The following is a 23,920-nucleotide window of genomic DNA, read 5'->3' as shown; positions in this document are numbered from 1 at the left end:
CTAACATAGAAGTATTTTTTTTTTTCCTTTTCCCCCAAAGTGGCCCCCTCCTCAAAAATAGTGAAGAGCACTGTGCTATAGTGTGGCCATTACTGGAGGTTTGTAACAACAGAAAACCATTATGTAAGATCCTCTGCTAATCTCCTGGTGGATGGAATGTCCTTTTGATTCACCCAAGTTACCGTGTCGTCTATCCAAGATCATCTTTTTCTGCCTTGTATTCCTCTACCATCAGCTGTACTTTTCAGTGCCCATAAACATGCAATGTCCACAGAACATGCCCTGCAAACAAAATCTTTCTTTTCATAAGATCTCTAACTACTTTTTGCTGAATTAATCTCTGATATTTTATGCAGTCTAGGATATTGATATTATATCAAAGTTTCTGTTGCTGAAATCAAGTTACCAGCAGACTTGTTCTACAATGTATTGAGAGAATATACACTAGATAAAATGGATACCCCATAGGGAAGAGAAAAGATCTGTTTAACTACTAAACTGGAAGCAGAAATAATTATCTAATGACATACCTTATATTTAATTTTATTAAAAATGAATGACCCCGCTCTTGCAGATTCCCCCCCATATACAAATGAACACTTACCTAAGTCAGAACGGGTATTTGTAAATAATTCAGCTGGACAAAATCCACAAAGGTAGTATTTGCAAACCTAGGGGGGAGAGAGAGAGCGAGAGAGAGAGAGAAAAAAAGATTTTCCTTCTATTTGGAACTAATTTTAACTGATCGCATCATATATTCATACTAATGTAAGACGACAAACTTCCTTCTGTACATATTTCTGAGAAATCTACTAAGTTTCTGGAAAAACAGAAAACACATTTAGATGTGTGCTATTTGATTGCTGCATAGACAAGATAACATCCCTTTCTGACTACCCCATGTATTTTTCCATTGCAAAATATTGTGCACCCTTATACAGTTAAAAAAAATACAGGCACCCCCTGAGTTACAAACATCTGCATATAACATTCAACTGCAGCCAAGAGGCTGCAGGTGGTGGTGACAGACAGGAAGAAGGGACAGAAGTCTGTAGCCGGCCCAGTCCTTGGCCAACACCCCTCATCCCCTGCTCACCAGGAGGTGGCATGAGTGCAAGCCATAGAACTCTGGAGGACAGGAGGCAGCCCTGCAGACATTGGCTGGAAAGTGGCACTGGCTGCCCCCTGTCCTCCAGAGCCCCCTGGGTCCATGCCACATATTGCCTCCAGCTGAGTAGGGGCTAAGCACAGAGTCCATGGGTATGTGTACATGCATACTGCCAGGCGATGGGGCTGGGGGTTACCAGAGCTGTGCTGAGCCCATAGACGGGGCACTATTGGGGGAAGGGGAAGATGGTTGACCAAGTTGACAGTGAACCAGCAAGGGGCAGGGGGGTTTCCTGCCAGGCAGGGGTCTGGGCTAATAAGGGCCCCACAAGAAGATCTATGGGCCACTAGAAGTGCAGATCTTTTTGTGGGGTCCCCTTACGCCCAGAGACCTGACCTGCAGCCACTAAAGCTCCTATGTGTTGGCCCTGCTTGGCCAGGAGGGAAAGCTTTAGATTCTACTGTTCCCCCTCCCTTCTTGCTTGGAGCTCCAAGTGCTGGGAATTGCCCTTGCTTTCCTAACTTTCAAGCTCAGCCTTCTGCAGCTTCTCCTTGGAATTGGGAGCAATGAGTACTTGAAGGGGTGGAGCTTACAGGCGAGTGTAGGGAAGCAGGTAAAGCCATCTGCCCTCTCTCTCTGGGGTCTGTGCCACCAAAGGGGAGCTGCCCCAGGCAAGCACTCCACCCCCAACCCACTGAACCAGCCCTGAACCCCCCTCATACACTGATAACTCCTGCCCTGACCCCGCACACCCCTCACCTTCTCTGAGTCTCCTCCTCCACTCCAAACCCTGGTCCCCACCCTGGAGCTTCGCCCTGAACTCCAAATGCCAGACACCAATCCAGACATTTACCAGCAGACTGCAAGGAGGATGCAGAAGGCATATAAAAGGGACTAGCATCAGTGACAAGTGGAAGAACTGTGTCAGGTGTATAAGAATGTCAAAGAGGCAGTCAATCTGGTGCCAGTTTGCAGACCTAATGCTTTTGTACAGAGACCTCTGCCAGCCTCAAAGATGGATACCTCCTGAGAAACTGGAGTCACAAGGCCCCTGCATGAAAAGCAAGGATGAGGCGGAGAGAGAACATGTGACTGCTGTGCGTAAGGGGGTATGCTTATGCTGTGAGTTAGGGCCTCTTTGAGGCTTCACCACAGTCCACGCAATCAAAACACAGAGGAGCCTGATGCAGGGGAAACAACCTTGAGTAAGTGTAAATTTATTTTCCTTTTACAGTGATGATGCAACCAACAGGACACAGCTAGACTTTCAATTAATTTACTTATACTAGAATGGTGTTTCCCAAATGGCGTTCCGTGGAATCCTGGGGTTCCATGAAGTGAAAATTAGGGTTCCGGAAGAAAATTCCATTATAACATTTTATGATTGAATAAAATAATGGTATTTTAGCATTTATGAATTTTATTAAAAACAATTTTCATTTGTTTACCACGATACATGTCCCTGTGTAATGTCACCTTAGCCAGAGAGAGGGGACAATGATGTTGCCTACTGCTCAGCACTGCATGCAATCAGTGGTGCGATCACTTGTTATATACTGTCGTAAATCCCCATACTTGCTATTAAATTAAATGTGATTTTTTAAAATATGTGCAATTAAACTAAATGTTGATCTCATGACCTAGTTTATCATTTATTGTTATCCTTACTTATTTGAGGTCTATTTTTTCAGCTCTGTATGACTTATTAGGAATTCCACAAAATTCTTTCAAGTTTAAAAGAGTTTTTGGCCATATAAAATTTGGGAACACTACACTAGAAGAGGGATTGACCCATCAAAGGAAGAAGCATTATCAGGTGCTTTTCATTCCCCTTCAGAGTTACACAAGGATAGGGTATCACAATGAGTAGTTTATTTATATAGAAACTTGTATCAATCCTCATGAGATCCCTCTCTGAAACTTGCGGGGGGAAGAGAGCTGGGGGTTGCTCCGTAATCCTGTTCCAGAGGTTTGTAGTGATGGCAGCCTTACATCTTCCTCCACGGTACAATGTTTCCCATGTCAAGTCAATGATAACTTTGGCAGGAACTACTCCAGCATACAGGCCCAGCCAGCTTCAGGATGCGTTCTGCCTTTGTTATCCTCCCCAGTGAGTTATCAGCTAAAATAATCTTTGCTTGAAGAAAATGGTGCTAATATATTCAGTGTTTTTGCCCTATACTCAGTTTCATGCAACTGAGCAATTCCCTTTTCATTTCCCTCACCAATGGTAGGTCATACACAAAGATGCTGCTGTGACTGGCACAAAAAGCAGTCAAAAGCAGAAGAGTCAGTGTGCACATCTTGTCCAAAACTACAGGGAAGCATGGGAATGGTGTTCTGAACACTAAATTTCACTTTTTGTTGTGACTATGTGGACATGATACCTGTGTGTTTTATTTGTAGCTGCTGTGGCAGCAGACTTGAGGCATTTCCCTTTTACACCTGAGCCACGTGAGGAGAAAGATGACGACTCAGTATGACATATTCAATGAGATACTGAAAGCCAATGCTGCAAAGAGACCATGAGGAAAGGGCCTGGAACAGCAATGCTGCAGGCAGCCTGGAGAAGGAAAGAAGAGACAGGAGAAAGGCCCAAGATTCCCTAAAGGAAAAGGAAAGTCAGATGCACAGGACATAATGAAGCTTCTGCAGCAGCGAACACAGATGCTGCAAATCCTTGTGGAAGCTCAGTTCAAAATTAATTATCTTACTTCTCTTTGCAATCCATGGAGAACTGCATTACAGCACAATCTCCCCCCGCCCCCGGCAACATTCCACATGCCATCACAGAGACATAAGGACAACCACTGCTTCACAACCCTGGCTTTCACCAGTCAGTGAATGCATAGCTAAAATGCACATGAACATTCTTTCCTCTCATTAAGCTCTGTTCTGGCTATATATTAATGTTTAATGTGTTCACAGATGTTTTGCTTTTGTTTTGTTACTGAATAAAATTATATTTGGAAAACATTATTTTAGTTCATAATAGATGCTGTAGAGAGCCTAGCAGTTCTGAAAACACCCATTTACTAATTAATAAACTGTGATAATTTACAGGATCAGTGACACTAAGAATCAAAAAGCAAACAAGCACAGAAAAGTTATTAGGTGCACTGACAGCAGTACAGTCAGATGTACAAGCACCAGACAATTTCTTATAGGACCAAAAACAGCACAACAAAGTAGAGTACAGGACACTAGAATGCATTACTGTGACTTACTGTGAAAGTGCTCTTTCAAAGACTCCTTGAACCACGTAACTGTGCAATGAATTCTTGCAGTAGTCCTTGTGTCTGGCTGATCAAACTCAGCAGACAGTCAATCCACCATTTGCCCTCCACTTTCATAGCAAGTTTCCCCTTTGATACATAGATATGTAGGGCACAGTAGGCAGCTATATCCATTGGGATGTTTTTTCCCTGACATCCAATATATAGATCCATTCAAAGTCATTCTGCAGCTGCTTAGCTAGTAAGTAAATCTTTTCTTTGCACTTTTAAGGTTGCAGGTGTATACCTTCATGACCCAGGAGATACTGGGGTAGGCTGGTGAACAATATTAATTTGCTGATTGGGAAAGAAAGTCCTTAGCTGTAGCTTTCTGAAGCCTTGTATTCTTAAATATGCAAGGATCCCTGAGCAGTCAACACTAATGTTTGTGAAAGACACCTAACGATCCTTCAATGCTAGCATAACCATAGAAAAGCAGCCCTCACTCTCTTCTTCTTAATGTACTCTGTGAGATAAGGGGTCCATAGTATCACAACAGCGATAGGCATACCATCTAGCGCTACATCACAGTTCAACTACTCCACTGCTGCAAATCCTGCACACTGGTGAGAGTCATAATGCTGCACAGTAGATGATTAATGGACCTGCACACTTAGATACACAACAGCCCCCACAGTGGATGTTCCAACACCAACATGAAAGTGGCTTTATGTCGACGAAACTTGCATTGACCAAAATCTGTAGTATTGACACAGCTTAGGTGTAAACAATATATAAAAAATTAATATATTTTAATGGTTACCAACCAACCAGAATAATCTTTATCTAGGAAAATAAAAAGTACAACCGGAAAAAATATTTGAATCAAGAGTTCCTCTTTGATGATTTAAAGCATTTTAATCAACCCACCCTGACTGATACCCAACCTATTCCTTTGTGGTAGATGGATTTTGATATCTGTGTGGGGGCACTGATATTTAAAGTAACAGTTTATAGAACCATAGGGCTGGAAGACACCTCAGGAGGATCTACACCCTCCATAGCCATGACTGAGGGCTGGATTAAAAGGCTTGGCAGGCCAGATCTGGCCCACGATCCATATCTTGCCCACCCCTGCCGTAAGCGATGCTATTTCAAGTTTGTTCACTTATTGTGTAAAAAGTTTTCATGCTTGTAACTGGTAACCCTACAAACTTGACTTAGGATAGTCAAGTCAAGCCTGATGAATTCTTTCTGCCTTATCCTTCACTATCTGTTAAGATTCCTTGTTGAAAATTAAGTCAGAATGTAAGAGTCAGATAACAGTTCTTCTCTTGCTACTATACTAATAATATTAGTACCGTGCTATCAACAGTAGAAAGTAGTTTTGATTTCAGTCGCAAGACAGTAAGAAAGCATATTTGTTGAGTAAAATGCCATTTTTCCAACCACACTCCTACTTAGTAACAGGAAAAATGTCTTTCTCCAAAGAGAAAAAAGTATACATGGTTAGAAAAGGCAATTCTTTTGTAGCCAAACATAGGCCCTGTTCAAAAACCTACCGTAATCAGACTTCAGAGCTGACCCCACGTTAGCAATGAGCACTTTAGTGTCAGTATAATCATGCAAGATGCAATGGGATGAGGTTGGGGGTGGGGGAGGAGACAATGAAGAAATACACTTAAATAGTTGGGAGAGCAATTCATTCTTTTTTGCTTACAAGTAAATTTACGAGCACCATTTGCGTATTTATTTATTGCGTTATTTTGGGCACGATACCCCCAGAATTTAGGAAGGTTTGCCTTCATGAATGAGTTAGTTTGAGTTATTTACACTCAAGTTAACTCCACTCAATAAAGCTGAGTGCAACTGAAAGTAGCCACAACGAAAGGTAACACCTGAGCTAAAGAAATAACGTGGATACATTCCCAAAGCCAGCAGCACTCCATCGTCTTAATGAGCTGGCTAGCTAGGGTTTAAAGCAACCTTAAATTCCAGCTAGAGATTTTTGGGTGGACAAGAGAGTTAGGTTAGGTACCTTGAGCTAACAATGCAGCAAAAACAAGCCAACAGTTTGTCCAGCATGCAGTAATTATACATAATTTATCCCCATACGACTTTTAGCTGCCTTTAGCCACAATTATTCTCCCCTAGCCTGATGTTGGTTCTCTTGGACCATCTGTCCTCTATATTTTCTAGATGCATCTGCATGTATTCTATTGTAAATGAAGGACTAGTAAAAAGATAGGCACAGTATACTCATCTCTCTCAGTCTTCTGGACAAAATACCTTCAATAATTTAAACAGTTCCCTCCATTTTAAAAAATGACAATAGTAAGTGGAGGAACCACACACATAATTTTAAGTACAACAAATGTTCAGATTCACACTTGTTTACACAAAAACTGTAAAAGGGGGTTTTAAATGCAATTTATTAGGGGTTTTCCCTATTTTCATATATAGTAAGCCCACAAAATATGTGGCTTCAAGCCGCTCTGTGGCCCCTTCCTCCTGCCTTCCCTCAGCCACATGCATGGGTTTGGTCTTGCTTAGAGAAAGGGGCTGGACCTGATGGCTTTTTTTAGGTCTCTTCCAGCTCTATTATTCTATGATTCCATGATTCTATGTCTACCTGACAGCCACAGCATTGGGGAAGGGGCTTTTAGCTTGCCTCTAGCTGCCCCCAGCACTGGAGGCAGGCAGGGAGAAGCAGCCAGAAAACTGACCAGCCCTGGTCAGTTTCCCAGCTCCTGAAAACCCAGGAGAGGTGGGAACCAAACTCCAGCCTGGTTCCCTCTTCCTGCCAACTTGCGCAAAAATTTGAATAAAACAGGGGGTTTACTGTATTAAAAGTATCAGGACTTGAGTTCTGGTCTTATTCAATAATTCTTCTAAAAACTAGCATAGAATGACATCACAAAAGATTCAAACTGCAACTTCCGTAGGGAGAAGATGTTCAATCTGTTCAAAACTCTGCTTTTGAAACTTAAGTCTGTTCAATTCAATTTTAATGGGTATTTGATATAAAAAGGTATCTGACATAACATATCCTCCCACCTCAACTTGAAAGCCGGGAAAGCTTAGCTCAGGTTTGGAGGTTATTGTGGTGTCGCTAAACTAACTATAACGACGACCAAACATCAGTGAAATGAGCGCATACCTTACGCCTTTTATAGCTTTTGTATAAACTTTTATCCTGATCAAACAAACTGAGTACGAAAACGACGGGATTCTAAGGAACATGTCAAGATTTTTTTTTTAACGTAAACTAAAATGTGTGTGCAATATAATTAAATGAAGATGCTCTTTGAAAACAGCTTTTCAGCTTCCAGCACCATGAATTCCTGGGGAGAGTGCACAACGAACATAATACATAGGGACTTACACCAAGTCAACTATTGTACTGAGGTATGCCAAATTCGATGGCTTAATCCAGAGCCTTGAAAACTGCATGGACAAAATTAAGCAGGCTTCAGTACAATGAGATGCCACTGTGAACCAGCAGGCACAAAATCTTGTCTACGTTGCCTTGTCAATCAAGCTGTTAACGCAGGCGATGTAATTGTGCTTACAGGATTGGTCTTGGAATTGTTCTTACAAAGATCAAGGTCAACAATTTGTTGTGTTGCTTTCAAGCACCAAACCAACCAACATACCGACAATGAAAAGTGGAAAAAGTTTGCTAAAGGAAACTTCAAGATTCTAAGTGCTGTATTAGTTAAGAAATGCTGGAAACCCAAGGATATATTTATAGCACCCTTTTAAAAATGGTATGTTTGAGAAGTCCTATTTTTCCCCCCAACTGCATGTAGTCTTCCCTCATGTAATAAAGATGTGCACCATACTATAAAAAAAGGCAGGGAGGGTTTACAAACACATACCAGCAACTTATTTTTTTCCCTTTTGAGACTTGGGGGAGTGAACCAACTCCAGAAAGATCTCAGGCACGGAAAATGTGACTTGCATTTTTAAATCAGATGAGAGCTCCAAAATAGACAATTTGTTACACCTTATTATAAAGGTAACACTGGAAACTGATACAGAGGTGGGGCGGGGGGGGGGGGGGGGGGCGGGGGGAAAGGAAACATACAGGCTGAACCTCTCTAGCCCAGCACCCTTTACCTGACCAGTGCCAAACAAGAGAATTTGCTGGACCATAGAGGTCAACACAGTAAACCCATGAAATGCATGATTTCGAGTTGTACTTGACTCACATTAACATGAGTTAAGCACAATTCAAAATCCTGCACCCCCTCTGCCCTGTCTCAACCCCCATGGCCCTGCATGGCCCCAGTCACCACCCAAGCACAGCTCAGGCTCACCTCCACTCCCCCCCCACCTCCCCTGCAGCCCTAACACACTCCAGGCTTAACGCTCCCCCATCCCCTCCCATGGCTAGGGCAACCATATCCCCCTGTCTCAAATATGAGACAGGCAGATATGGGGGGTACAGCTCCCCCTGACTGCACCAAGCCCCAGGGAGCTGGCACCCCTCCCCCCAGCCCCAGGGGAAGGGCAGCTGTTCCCTGCCTGAAGCCCTGGGGAAGCGGAGCCTACAGGCACTCCCCATCCACAGCCCCAGAGAAGCAGTGGCTGAGGCCATTCCGCTGGGGAAAAAGCCACCCTTGATATAGGTGAAATTCGGGGTACGTGAAATTGCACGAGAACACAAACCTGGCATAAATTGAGGGTCTACTGTATTGTCTAGCAGTATTATCAACAATTCCACTGCCTACTGGGCTCTGAGAGGACATTTACAGATCAGTTAACAGCTAACCAACAGCACAGAACACTGGGAGCCATGGCTGGTGCCTGTAAACAAACTTTATGGGACACAGGTGTGACCAAGTTTTCTGTTAAGTGGTTGTCCAGCTAACTAAAATCATGCCGGACTACCGACGCTGTCAGACTAGAGAGGTTCAACCTGTACTTCAACTGATATCAAGACAGACTCCTTTAATTAACAGTTTGAAAAAACACTTGAGTAAAGAAAAATCATGCAGTATGCCTGAATCACAAGTCTGTTTAGAATCATCAATTCCCTCTGCCTGATTTATGACACTCTAGAGCCACCTCCTTACAAAAAAAACTTAATACATTAACCCAACTGGTTCTTTATCTTTCACTTCCAGAAAGCAAAACTGAGTGAAAAACCTTTTTCTGAACTAGCATGCCAAGTATAAAATCTGGTACTTGATTACCAGAACTGAGAGAGATTAGACATGGGTTCATACATTTTTAACAGTGACAGCAAACAAAACAGATGATTCACAAAACTTGAATGAATGTCTTAACCACTTTTATTTCCCCAAACAAAGATAAACAAATAATAGTCTGAAACTTCAGTGTTACCCTGAAGTTGAAGCAGTGGATCTATAGCCATCTGTATGCTATCATTAATTAATTTTTAATTCCTTGCCATTGATTAGGAGGCTATTGGACATAGTCCAGTTCCTGTTCCCTTTCTTTGCAGGAGAATGGAACATCTTCAGTTTTGATATAACATAGTGTTTGACACAAACTGAATGAGGCCCTGTTTTACTGGACAAACTCCTGCCAGCCAGAGAAACAAGCTTTCAAACTATGCAGAGCTCTTCTTCAGGTCTGGTTCTTGCAAGTTCTTCTTCCCAAAGACAAACATAACTTAAATATTACCTGTGATTGAGTGTAAAAGTCAATGGTTTCCAAACCAAAGTTTGCAAACTACCAGAGGTGTGGTTAAGCATACAGTGCAGACCATCCACAAACTGCATTAAAAAACTAAAATACACTTCTCCCCAATATTGGTTATTCACATAAGTAACTGATATACAGTAAGCTCTGTTATAACCATTATTCGAATAAGTGGATTTCTCAATTAACCGGCATGTGTGAGCAGCCGGCAGCCCCTCTGCTCTCCTACCCAGGTTCACTGCCCAGAGCAGCTCTTCACATTGCATGGCATCCCGTCCAGAGTGGCTTACCAGGCAGCCGTGTGCAGGCTGCTCAGACCGGCTTCCTGCACGGTGCCCCACCCGAGAGGTGCACAGCATGGCCGCGCATAAACTGCGCGAAACGACCCCCCATGTGGCAGTGCCCGTAGCCATGTGCGTACTGTCCAAAGTGGACCCCGCATGGCACCCCAACAGAGCATACCACAATATCTGGCATATTGGATATTGAAGAGCTTACTATAGTTGCCTCACAGTAGTGTTATTTAATTGCCACTGTAAGAATGGTTGGTCCATACAGTCATGAATGAAAGGAGAGCTGGTCCTCAACTTTTCTATTAAGTTGTGGTATACCAACCACACATGCCATATGCACCTGGAAGTAAGCAATAAGGCAGCAAATGTGACTAAAAGTATACAACACAGTAATGTTTTAAACAAGCTACTAAAATAAAGGGAAAGTTTAAAAAGATCTGATAATGTAAGGGACCTGTTAATGTGCCTGTTCATTTACAGTAAGATGGTTAAAACCTGCATTTTTCTTCTGCATAATAAAATTTCAAGGATGTATGAAGTCAATTTTCAGTTGCAAGTTTTTGAAAGAACCGTAATATTTTGTTCAGAATTACAAACTCCATTCCTGAGGTTCTACTACACATCTTACTGTTAATTCAGGAGTCGGCAACCTGCCCCTCTGAAGGAGTCATTTGCAGCTCCAGATGCTGTAAGGAACCAGCCCTGCTCCTGAAACAATAGCACGTATCTCCAGCCTGGCCAGCACTCACTTGACTGGGCAGGGAGGGGGTGGGTGGGGGCTGCTGTCCCTACTGCTGTGCCATCTGGGCTCGAGCAGAAGATACAGGGGCTGCAGTGAGCAGGATCCTGCTCCAGACAGGTGCAGAGCTATTGGGGTGTCTCTTCCCCACCCTCCCTTCTCTGGTTCCTTTTCCTGCCCCACAAGCTGGGCTCTTCCTGACTCCCCCTCCCCTTAGCCATGCTGCTCTGCCCCAGCAGCAGCCTGCTGACAACTACTCATGGCTCCGTGTGAGCTAGGCTAGCAGCATCTCTGCCACTCTGCTTTAGCCCCAGGCTCTGGGACTGCAGCAGCATCTTGTCCCCACCCAGCTCTTGGCACACTAAGTGCTGGTTCTGCAAAGCAGCGACTGTCCCCTGGGCGGGCTGCTCCTGCCCAGCCGAGGGAGGGTGCGGAGCTTAGAACCCCCTCCCTGGGAATGCCTGCAAGTATGCATGCAGAGCATAAATGTTAGTACATAAGGAAATGCAATCTGTGTTGTCTTGTTTTATCACAGTGTACCTCAATGGTCAGATGATGGACCAGTATTGATCACTGAAATCTCCCTGACACAATTTAAGAAGGCAGCAGGCCAGTCCCTGGTGACAAAAAGGCTTAGATAGGAGAACTGGCCATATGATGATGCAGCCATAACCCTGCCACCCAACAGCTCTTAATGATTTGAACCAGCTCCAAAAAAATAAGTTCTACTAGCTAACTGAATCTTCTACTGTTTGGGAAACACTATTTGCTACCACTTATTACATGAGTAGTAAGCATGATAACAGATGCAATTATGTTTAGAGCCCTAATTCTGCATATATCTCTAAAAGCACATGGAGTAGATGGGGTCTAGATCCGCTGTGCAAAAGCATCTTATTCTGGCATCCTGGGGGCAGACCTCCTCCTAAAATCAGTTTAAAACTTTAACATTATTTATTAAGGACTGTCTTGTATTCACATGTATTATAGTTCTTGAAGTATTGATTTTGTAACTGAATTTGGAAAAAAAAGGCTTTTTAGTTGCAGGCCTCTGGCATAGGAAAACAAACTACAGGACACCCTTGTATTGTAAAAGAAATATAGAGCAATGTTATGGGTAGGCAGCTTCCTGAAGGCACAGCTATGCTTTGGGTAAGTACACCACATTTGACTGCAAAGCGCCTACTCCTTTGACTGCGTTAATACGCACTTCAAGGAGCATACATTTAATAAAAACATTACCGTGGTGGTTACAGCTATTGCACAAATGCTTCTATGAAAGCCAGAAGGAAGATTTAATTTTATTAAATGCTAATGTTAAAAGTATATAATACACAAGTTAATTAAAGAGTCTGGATATAGTGCTGAAATTATGCAAAAGTACAAAGGTTGGTATCAAACTATTACAACAACATGTGTACTGTCCAAATGGTTCAAACAGAAGTCTATGAACTTCTCAGTGGCCAGGAGTGGCAGCAGATCGGCTCTCTAAACAAAGCATAACAAAAGCCTGAGTGCAGATCTCCAAGGTCTTGTCTATACAGGTAAGAGACAGATGCCTTTTGATATGTTTCCCCCCCACGCAAAGCAAAAAACACCCCCCATTCCCTCCAAATATCTCTTTTAGCTGCATAGATATAGCGTCAAATTTCTAGGATCTTGTAGCACCAGTATATTCTGAGCTCAAAACCAACGGGAAAAATCTGAACTGAATGCCTGGATGAATTACATGTTCAAATAAAATATGAATCTTAGTAGAAGAATGCATGGTTTTTGAATTGTGAATCCTTCTATAATACACACCTCTAGATTTAACATTCTGTATAACCAATTTGTAAATTTTTATAAATGTTTCTAAATCAAAACCAATTTTCTTAATTTGTTGTCAAGATATCCTTATCATCATATGTGGGGGGAGAGGTGGGAGGGGAGTTTGTAGCCTTTTGAGCCAGATCAAGGCAAACTGTGACCTGCATCTGGCCCAGGGGGCTCTGCCTGGCAAGGGGGAGAAAGCAGCTCTGCTAACAGCAGCACAGGCAAACTCCACCACTGTCGCTCCCACTGGCCGCAATTCCTGGCCAGTGGGAGCCACAGGTGGAGCCTGCAAGTGCAAGGCCATGTGGAGCAACCTATTCCTCCCCAAGACGAACTGTGCCAGGTGGGTGTCCCAATCTCCTGTCCAGACCTTCATCACCCCCCTCACCTCCTGCCCAAACCCTGCACTGCTTCCCATACCCCACTCCTGCCCCAACTCTGAACCTCTAGCCTGCTCCCAGGCACTCCCCTCGCGCAAACTGAACCGCTCACTTCTGGATCCACTGAAGACCCTAACAGCCCCCAGAAAACCTAGAAGCCATAAGCTCCTAGAAGTATTAATCTGGACCTGATGGTCAGCCCTTCACTTCAGCCACCATTTCCACTTATGGGGCTGGAGCTTAAGGAGAGAGAGATCGAGAGCCTCTTTTTCTGCTTCTCAATTGGGTGCCACATCTGAGAGAGTTTTGTCCTCTCTCCTACCCATTTGAAGACCAGATTAATGAGAGCTCATTTTTTTTGTTTGGGGCTTCTTGCTTATGTGTAGCCCCCACAACCCAAAAAACTTTTCCCACTTCTGATTTAGCAGGTCTTCAGCAAATTGCTCTCCTGTTGAATCCAGTACCACACCAGAACCAGGTACTTAAGAAAAGTTGAAGGGAGATTTTTCTCTTATTAACCCAACATGGTGCAGACACCACTAAAAGTTGACCTAAACTATAATCACACCAGAGGCTAGGTTGTTAACATTCACATAGCTGGAGTTGGGAAACTTGCATCTATTTAGCCCTGTTGGTAGACTTGGCCCATACGAACTGCTTTGTTTTCTAGGACATCAGTGCTGTGATCTACCCGTTAAATTCCAACCTATAACAGATGAAAATCCTATCCTAAGCCAAAATTTGACCCTCAAATTAGGAGATGTGCCACAGACTCCATGAAATCCACCTGCAACTTCGCTACTGATTTTAGGGGAAAGAGCTTAAATATAGTTGACTGTGATGGTAAATACCACTGAATAAATAAAGTAGTTGGGAAGGAAAAAAGCCCTCTCCTGAAGAGTTTATTGCAGGAAATTAACATGCCACAATCACGTACAAAGCAAAGACTGAAGTATACTGCTAAACAGTAATTGTAAATGGCAAAACGTTCCAAGTTAACAATTTGGGAAAACAAACCTTTTACATCAGCAACATCTTCATTTCCCAAGGCTCTCAATTTTTTCACTATCCTGGGTTCTTTAGCTCGTTAGCATATCCCTAGCCTATTCATCTTCCATCCCATCACAAGCAAAGAGCGGCGAAGCATACCTAAGACTTCCCCCTCCTCCAACTAATGAGCGACCCCTTACAGCACTCTACGTGCCAGACATTAAGAAAATTTTCCTTGCATCCGAGGCAAAACAACTCTCTTCCGCAAGAAAACGGGCTAAACTCAGTCTTCGCACCATCCTTCCCACCTCAACTGCCTCCGGATCCCAGCCCTGAAAAACCCTGTGATCCACTCATTTTTCTCACCTAGCTCATACCTGACCAGCATAAACCGCCTCGTAGTTAGGGGTCCATAGGTCACGCACCGAGTGGCCAGCGGAGGAACGGCGACCGCTCAACGACCACCAAGCCAAACCTTTCCAATCCTCACAATCAGGCGATTTCGGATCCAGGCCGCGCCTCACAGCGGCTCCCGCCTCCCTTCCAAGCCTAGCCAGGCTCCTCGTAACTCCCTTCCAAACCTCCCGCCTGCTCCTCGTCCCCAGCGCCATGAAGGTTCCCAGCCCGATCCAGAGCCTTGGCACGCGCTCCCCCAAGCGGGACCCCCCTCCAACCCTCTCTTCTCTACGACCACAGCCCCCGAGCTAGAGCAGGGCTTGGCCCGCAGGGCCCTTTAGGTTCACCGCGGCGCGTGCGTCCGACTACGACAAACCCAGGCCTCCGCGGCCTGGAGCGAGACGGACGCGGCCCCGTTTCACTCACGCTCTCGTGATCCCACCGCACGTTGCTGCGCTTCTCATCGGGGGCCAGGTTCCGGTCCCGGCCCATAAGCTCGTCGAGGAGCTGGGCGGCCGATATCATCGTGTCCTACTGCCGGGGAGGCTCCTCGCCAAACGCCGCCGCCGCCTTCGCTCCCCCCTCCCCCGCTCCTTCCGCGACCATCCACTCGCGCGGCCGCCGGCCTCACAGAGAGACAAAATGGCGGCGCGCTTCCGAGCTCTTCCCACAATGCAGCGCGCGCCGCCGACCGCGCGCTCGTTAACCGCCCTCGGGGCCTGTCAAGGCTGAAACTGCTCACGCGGGCCTCAGCCCCTACAGGCGGGGGGCTGTGAGACGAGGACTCCGCTGGGGTGGCTCTTTCCCCGGCACCCTGAGGGGGAGGCAGTAAACGTGCTCCGCGCCCACCTAGAGAACCTCTCGCGCCGCCGTGCCCCTGAGAGGGTGTTGTGCCAGCCGTCCGGCTCTGGGAAGACACTCCTCCGCCATGCCCGCGGGGCAGGCAGGCACGAGCCGCGTGCTCCGACGCTGGGATGGGGATAAGGCACAGCGTGTGTAGGCTTGGTAATGCTCACCGAGGCTAAGCCTCCACATCGCCCATTCCGACTAGCTGAATGGTGGCACAACGGCCTGCACCTTGTTTCCACCCGCACCTGGGCTACACCAGGAGCTTACCTGAGGATGGCTTTGTTGCTCCGGTGTGTCAAAATCTACCCCACGTCCCAGGGACACAGCTATCCCGACCTCATCCCTGTGTAGATGGTGCTAGGTGATAGCATCGACCTAGCCACTGCCTGTCAGGGCTGGTGCCCTGGGCTGCTGGAGACAAAGACATCATGTGCAGCCACTATGAGAGAGTGTCCCTTGCCAGAATTGGCCTACACAGTCATCAGTTATAGGCATTGAAAGGGAAATCTTACTTGGTGTGAGGGATCCCAGAGAGAGAGACGTTACAGACATTCATAAAACTACATCACTCAGGGGTGAAACCCCCCTTTCCCCAGTGACACAATTAAACTGACCTAGCAAGAAAGCTCCCGTTGAACCTAGCTACTACCTATCAGACTTGGTGTACACTGCAGATTGATATCAGTAAAACTGTATCACTCAGTGTTGTGAAAAAAACCCATACCACCAAGTGAAATGGTTACACTGACCTAGTGCTATGTTTGCAGGAAACCTCCCATTGAACCGAGCTACCACCTGTCAGATCTGGTCGAAACGACGGACTTAGAGTGTGGCATCCTTCAGTCTGCATAGACTATGGATTGCACCCTTTATAGTTTCAATTGAGGACTTCATTTACAGCGTCTATTGTGACTATAAAGACCCACACGAGAGTGACAGTCCTTGCTGCATCTCTTGCAGATGTGGTGGGTGTCTGGGAAGTCCTTAGTGTGCTTTCTGTGCGCTCGCTTCTCCTCTGCTAGCTGTCTGATCCTCATCTCGCCCTTCTGAAGGCCCTTGTGTAACCCCTGCCTCCATCTGCTGCGGTCATCTGCTAGTTCTTCCCAGTTGTCCAGCTCGATGTCTACCTCTCTGAGGTCTCTCTTGCAGACATCTTTGTAGTGAAAGTGGGGGCGTCAGGGAGGTCTTTTGCCAGAGGCTAGCTCTCCATACAGGATGTCTTTTGGAATCCTTCTATCATTCATCCTGTGGACGTGGCCAAGCCAGCGGAGCCAACGCTGCCTGAGGAGGGTGTGCATGGTTGGGATTCGAGCTTGCTCGAGGACGGCGATGTTGGTCACTCCGTCCTTCCATGATATTCCAAGGATGCGCCTGAGGCAGCGCAAGTGGAAGACGTTCAGCCTCTTTTCCTGGCGGGCATACAGGGTCCAAGTCTCACTGCCATAAAGGAGGATACTGAGGATGCAGGCTCTGTAGACTTGCATTTTGGTGTGAGTGTACAGCTTGTTGTTATTCCACACTCTCTTGCTGAGTCTGGACAGAGTTGTGGCCGCTTTTCTGATCCTCCTATTTAGCTCAGTGTCCAATGACAGGGTGTCAGTGATAGTGGACCCAAGGTAAACGAACTCGTGGACGACCTCTAACGTATAGTTGTCAATGCTGATTGATGGGGATTCAGTAACATCCTGACCGAGTACGTTTGTCTTCTTTAGGCTGATGGTAAGCCCAAAGTCCCTGCACACTTTGGAGGACTGATCCAGCAGTTTTTGAAGCTGGTCTTCTGTGTGAGACACTACAGCAGCATCGTCTGCGAACAGCATGTCTCTGATGAGGACTTCCTGCACCTTAGACTTAGGTTTCAGCCTTGCAAGATTAAACGGTTTCCCATCAGATCTTCTAACTCCCTTAGACAAAGGGTCAACGGGCACAAACAGACATCAAAACACTCCAGATCCACAAAGCAGTTAGTCAACATTTTAATGGAATGGGGCATTCTGTCAATGACCTCAAGGTATGTGTGTTACTGAAAAGAAATTATCGCTCCTTTGTAGAAAGGGAAGTGGACGAACTTATTCAAATTCGGAACATTAACACATGGTTTAAATTGTGATGTGAACTTTCTGAGTCACTATAGGGGCTCGTCTGCATACCTAACTCAATCTAATTCTTGATCTTCCCCACCACCCCTCCACTCTCTGATTTGCTCACCTTGATTATCTTTTTCTGATTTGTCCTCCTTGCTTACTCTTTTTGGTTCTCTGTGTCTTAAATATTGTCTGTTCTGGTCTGGATATGGTCTGAAGAAGTGGGTCTGTCCCACGAAAGCTCACCTAATAAACTACTTTGCTAGTCTTTAAAGTGCTACTTGACTGCTTTTTGTTTTGACAGTGTATAGACTAGCACGGCTTACTCTCTGTTACTGTCAGATCTTGTGTGCAACAAGATGCCCTCTGTTGAAGATCCAAAGGCATGCTTCAGGAGGAGTGCGAAGAAGATCCCACACAATGTCGGAGCAAGCACGCATCCTTGTTTGACGCCGCTCCTGATTCTGAAAGCATCCGATAATGCACCGTCATATTGGATGGTTCCTCTCATGTCTTCATGGAACGACTGGATCATCTTGAGTAACTATGGAGGACAGCCTATCTTGTGCAGCAGTTTCAACAGACCATCCCTGCTGACCAAGTCAAAGGCGTTGGTCAGGTCAATGAAGGCTATGTAGAGTGGCTTCCTCTGTTCCCTGCACTTCTCCTGCAGCTGCCTTAGAAGACCATGTCAATGGTAGACTTCTCTACACGGAATCCGCACTGCAATTCGGGGTACACCCTCTCAGCAATCTTCTGGAGTCTGCCAAGAATGACGTGAGCGAACAGTTTACCAGTGACGCTTAGGAGGGAGATTCCACGGTAGTTGTTGTAGTCGCTTCTGTCTCCTTTGTTCTTATACAATGTTACAATGTTAGCGTCGCGCATATCCTGTGGAACCTCACCATCTTTCCAGCACAGGCACAGTAGCTCATGTAGGGGTTCCAGGAGTGTGTCCGCGGCACACTTGATTACCTCTGGTGGTATACCATCCTGGCCAGGGGCCTTTCCTGCTGCAATGCTGTCGATGGCTCTCTTCAGTTCATCCACAGTTGGTTCCTGATCCAGTTCATCCATTACTGGTAGGAGCTCGACGGCATTGAGGGCTGCGTCAACCACAATGTTCTCGCGTGAGTACAGCTTGGAGTAGTGCTCAACCCAGTGCTCCATCTGTTTTGCTTTGTCAGAGATGACTTCACCAGATTTGGATTTCAGAGGTGCCATCTTGTTCTGGGTGGGTCCTAATGCCTTCTTCATACCCTCGTACATTCCTCTGAGATTACCAAAGTCAGCACTGGTCTGGATGCTGCTGCATAGCTGGAGCCAGTGGTTGTTGGCACAGCGCCTGGCTGTCTGCTGTACTGTTCTTCTGGCCACTCTAAGTGCTTGCTGAGTACTCTGGCTCGGTGAGCGTTTGTACTCCAGGAGTGCAGCGCGCTTCTTTTCAATGACTGGAATCATCTCATCAGAGTTAGCTTCGAACCAGTCGTTCGTGTTTCTAGCTCTTCTTCCAAACACCGACAAGGCCGTGTTGTAAACTGTATCCCTCAGATGTTGCCATTTGGATGTCACATCGGTGCCCCCAGGTCCGCAGCGCAGATTTTCCTGGAAGGTCTCTCTGAACTTTTCAGCTTTCTCCGAGTTTGCCGTCTTTCTGGCGTCAATGCGGGGCCTTCCAGCGGGTTTAGAGAGGCACAGCTTCTTGGGTCTCAGCTTGAGCTTGGAGCAAACTAGTGAGTGATCTGTATCACAGTCAGCACTATGATAGCTGCGTGTCAGAAGGACGTTTTTGAGGTTATTACGCCTAGTGATGACCACGTCTAGTTGATGCCAGTGCTTTGAGCGTGGGTGTCTCCACAACACGCTGTGCTGTGGCTTCATTTGGAAGAATGTGTTTGTGATGCACAGATTGTGGTACGTGCACAGTTCCAGGAGACGCTGTCCATTGTCATTCATTTTTCCCACACTGAAGTGTCCTAAGCAGGAAGGCCATGAGGCCCAATTAGCTCCAACTCTTGCATTGAAGTCACCCAAGATGTACAGTTGCTCACGAGTAGGTATTTGCACTACAGCAGCACTAAGCACGTCATAGAACTTGTCTTTTACTTCTGGTGTGGTGTACAGGGTTGGAGCATAAGCGCTGATCAGGTGGACGGGACCGGCGCAAGTTTGAAGCATGATCCGAGGAAGTCTTTCTGATCTGCCCATGACTAATTCTACCATTTGTAGAAGGGTGTTTCTGACAGCAAAGCCAACACCATGCTCTCTGGGTTCTTCTTGGGCTTTACCCTGCCAGAAGAAGATGTAGTCCTTTTCCTTCAGAGATCCTGAATCTGCGAGTCGCATCTCTTGCAGTGCAGCGATATCAACTCGGAGCCTCTTCAGTTCCTCGTTGATGACAGCAGTCTTTAGGGTGTCACTGATGGCCTGAAGATCTTCAGTCAAGCCGGCCAGCATGGTCTGCACATTCCAGCAAGCAAGCTTAAATTGTTGATGTTTCTCATTTCTTGTTGATTTTCTTATTGGTTTGCCTGGTGCCCAAATTTCAGTCACTTGTCAGGTTCAGGAACCTTAAGCCTCATGCACCCAGCGAGGCAGGTGAACTGTGGCGGGACAGTACCCTATTGGCTGGGGGCTGCCCAGCTTGAGGCGGGCAGTGAATGTCCAGTGAGATGCGAGGATCTCTCCCACCATCGAAGGCAACCCCTGGCGCTCGTTCTCTATGCCAATCAAGCAAGAGCTTATAACCGGTATCTGTTGCCTCCCGTGTTGATGCAACGCTGTTCAGCGATGCCAGAGTACCTCTCCGGGTGCGAGCCTGGGCACTTATTATGGAGACTCTGGGCTGCCCAGACACCAGTGTCCCCCTGTCAGCTTTACTGATATAGTCCAAAGGAGAGGATAACCTCCACGTCTGGTACCAGCTCAGCTGCAGGAGTTGCCGGGACAGTGCCAGAAGCTGACACTGAACCGACGGACTTACACTGGTATAATTACATGACACAAGTATGAAAAACACCCCCCCCAGAGTGACACGAGTATACTGACCTAACCCTTGTTTTAAACAGTGGGAGAGCTTCTCTTGTTGACATAGCAATTGCTTCTTGGGGAGATGGATTAACTGCACTGACAGGAGAGCTCGCTCCCATCAGCATAGAGCAGGGGTGGGCAATAAGACAGAGGTGGTTGAGCAGGTCACCGCTGTTTTATTTACCTGTTTCTCTGCAACTATGGCCACTGGAAGCTTCCGTTGACTGCAGATTGCCATTCCTTGCCAATGGGTGCTTCAGGAAGTGGTGCCCTGGTCTACACCGCTTCCTGCAGCTCCCAATGGCCGGGAATGGTGAGCCATGTCCAACAGGAGCTTCAAACAGCTCTACCTGTGGGATGCAGCTAAATAACCCTGGCAAAGCACATCGAGCCCAGAGGCTGGTTATTGCCCACCACTGGCAGAGTATCTTCATTAAAATGTGACAGTGGCTACCTGTGCCAATGCAACATTTAAATGTAGGCCTGCTCTCAGGAACATGAATTACTTATGGTGATGGGAGAACCTCTCCAGTCTGGGTAGTTAGTGTCTGCACGTAAGTGCCCTAGCCCTGGTGCACTTGCTCTACTGTAGCATTTTAAGTGTAGTGATACCAATGTTCCAGTTAACTGTCTTGATGTCAGGTCACAGGTGGTTTTATAGCAAAGGCATAGACCAACACAGCCACCTCTGACGTACATAAAAGCAGGATGTCCCTGAGGTGATTTGGGAAGGGGAAGCTCAGAATGAGGGGAAGAAGCTGATTCAAGGGAGGGAGCTGGGCCCCATAGCCTCCAGCGTAATATATGACTGCTGGAGAGCTGATGTGAGCTCTTTGCTCTAAGCAGCTTGTTGGTCTGGTAAAGTACAGCAGTTATGGCTTAAAGGCTCCTGTTGGTGAGCTAGTGAAGCAACCAGGCAGGAGGAGTGGCCTTCGCGTGGATGAGGAAAATGCAGCATCAGCTTGAGAGGTGACTCATGTTAAAATCCTGGACCTCACATTTCCCAGGAGGACTTACAGATTGCCATCTTTAAAAAAAGGGATGATCCTGGAAAAACCTGGACAGGTAGCAAACATAAACAGAATGCAGTGGAGAGGGGTGTCACTGCAGCACAGTGAGGTACCATGGACTTATGAGACTTCAATGGATCCCAGTGACATTGCACAACAGAGAAAGATGCCACTGGATTCAGATAGCATGTCTTAGACTTATCCATCACTAGGATGTTGATTATAATTATTACATTGTTTACTGAGCATCAATAAGATATTCATCATCAGCACATTATTTCTGATTAATGATTAAAATAGATCAAATGAGGAAGGTGCTTTCATCACCACAACTAAGGAGAAAGGTGGAAATATAGAGGGAATGGTGTGTACAATAACCAGGGGGGCAGGAACAGATGCTCTTTTATTGTTTTAGGAAAGAAAGGGGAGTTGTACCGTCCTTCATTTCTTCTTACTTTAACCCTTAGCACTGTCCCAGCCCTCAGAGCCACAGTATTGCTGCCTTATCCACCAGGGCTACCTCTACAAGAGAAGAATCTGTTGACAGAAGTGATCGAAGGAAGGGATGTCCCAGCAAAACTTCTGTCAACAGATTGCATCTACACATAAAAGCAGACCGAAAAAGTGATCTGTTCTGTTGACAGACAGCAGCCAGACTGCCTGGCCCTCTCTCAACAGACTGGAAGTTCTGCGAACAGGGCTGCCCGGTGAACTGGAAGCCCTGTCTGTTGACAAAAGGGCCCTGAAGCATCTATGCATCTGTTTTGTTGACAGGAAACTGTTGAGGAAGGCCTTTTACTTGAATGTGGAGAGAAATAATACTGTTGGCGGATGTGATGAGTTTTGTTGACAGACTGTTGACAAAGCACATTTTGGGTGCGTCTACATGGGCACAAATCTTTGAAACGGCCATGCTAATGGCCATTTCGAAGATTACTAATGGTGCTGAATTGAATATTCAGCACCTCGTTAGCATTAGGACACTTCCGGCCGCGGCGCTTCAACAGCCCCACTTTCGAAAGCGTGCGGCTTGGCGCAGCTACATAGGGGTCCTTTTCGAAAGGACCCCGCACCTTTTGAAATCTCCTTATCCTGATCACTGATTGGAATAAGGCTATTTTGAAAGGGGTGAGTTCCTTCGAAAAGGATCCCCGTGTAGCTGCGCCGAGCCACGCGCTTTTGAAAGCGGGGCTTTCGAAGCGCCGCAACCGGAAGCTTCTTAATGCTAATGAGGCGCTGAATATTCAATTCAGCTCCTCATTTGTAGTCTTCGAAATATGGCTATTTCGAAGATTTGTGCCTGTGTAGACACAGCCTTGTGTGAAGACACACCACAGGTTTTTCCAGCAAAAGCCCAGTTTTGCCAGAAAACCCCCCTCATGTAGATGTAGCCCAGGAGAATTGGAGCCATAGAGGCTTGGTAAAAACTTATTAAACTGTCTCATTGATTACAGAGGCCTGGCATAACTCTATAAATGTTGGACTGTATGATGTAGAGTGTAATAGAAAATTGCTCATGTATTTTTAAAACTTGTATTTTTTGTTTTGGTTTGCTTTTACAATTATCTTTCAGTATTGGCAATCTGCAATCTAACTGTTACAGTCTGATGTGAATGCAGGAGAACCAAACAGTGACATTGGAAACAAATATAAAAATAATATAGTTTATTTTAATGTTTCACATTGGATGAAATGCAAAAAGAAAATAATGACTTATGTAATATGAGCTAGTTAATTATTATTTAATTAAATCTAAGATTGGGTCTGATTCTGCTCTTGCACTAGTATAGGCCTAGAGCACATCCTCTGAAACCAGTGTAATTACCTGGTGTAAAATAAGAATTGGGTCCATTATGCAAAACAATGTTTTTAAAGACCCTGATTCTCTAAAGAAAATTACATCTCTGGACCTCCTGCACTTGCACAAAACTCTTCTGAAGTCTCTGAAGCTGTACACAGGCTCAGTAGTCTGCCTGTCCACTCGGTTCTTTCAGAATCAGGGCAAGAGATGCTTTATTACTATACTGTCAGACATAAACAAATAAATCAAAGCAGCAGAAATGTATCACTTTAAAGGCTAACAAAATTATTCATATGGCGATGAGCTTTTGTGGGACAGACCCACTTCTTCAGATCTGAAGTGCGTCTGTCTCACGAAATCTCATCACCGAATAAATCATTTTGTTAGTCTTTAAAGTGGTACATTTCTGCTGCTTTGTTTTGTTAGAGTACAGCCTAACATAGCTACCTCTCTATTACTATGAACAAATAAGTTATTTTAAATAGCTCTAAGTAATTGTTACAATGTTATCGTGGAACATATTGTACATTTGAAAAT

The 23,920-nt window shown here is 45.6% G+C and overlaps 1 protein-coding gene across 5 annotated transcripts in view; it reads right to left on the bottom strand.

Moving 5' to 3' along the window:
- The window catches only part of LUC7L3 (LUC7 like 3 pre-mRNA splicing factor), a 38,031-nt gene extending 22,781 nt beyond the window's left edge, over positions 1-15,250 (bottom strand). For 4 of the 5 annotated variants that reach the window (XM_075014354.1, XM_075014356.1, XM_075014357.1 and 1 more), the window contains exons 1-2: positions 15,036-15,250; positions 605-671 (exon numbers count right to left, since the gene is read on the bottom strand). In XM_075014354.1, the coding sequence (XP_074870455.1) occupies positions 605-671; positions 15,036-15,134 (166 nt within the window). In that variant the 5' untranslated portion in view covers positions 15,135-15,250. The remainder of the gene's footprint in view (positions 1-604; positions 672-15,035) is intronic. The other variant, XM_075014359.1, reaches the window with a different exon arrangement.
- Between the last annotated feature and the right edge of the window lie 8,670 nt (positions 15,251-23,920).

Source organism: Carettochelys insculpta, chromosome 20 (genome assembly GCF_033958435.1).
Source record: "Carettochelys insculpta isolate YL-2023 chromosome 20, ASM3395843v1, whole genome shotgun sequence".
Lineage (NCBI taxonomy): Eukaryota > Metazoa > Chordata > Testudines > Carettochelyidae > Carettochelys > Carettochelys insculpta.
The sequence above is the reverse complement of the archived record's forward strand: the minus strand, read 5'-3'. Positions and strand labels throughout refer to the sequence as shown.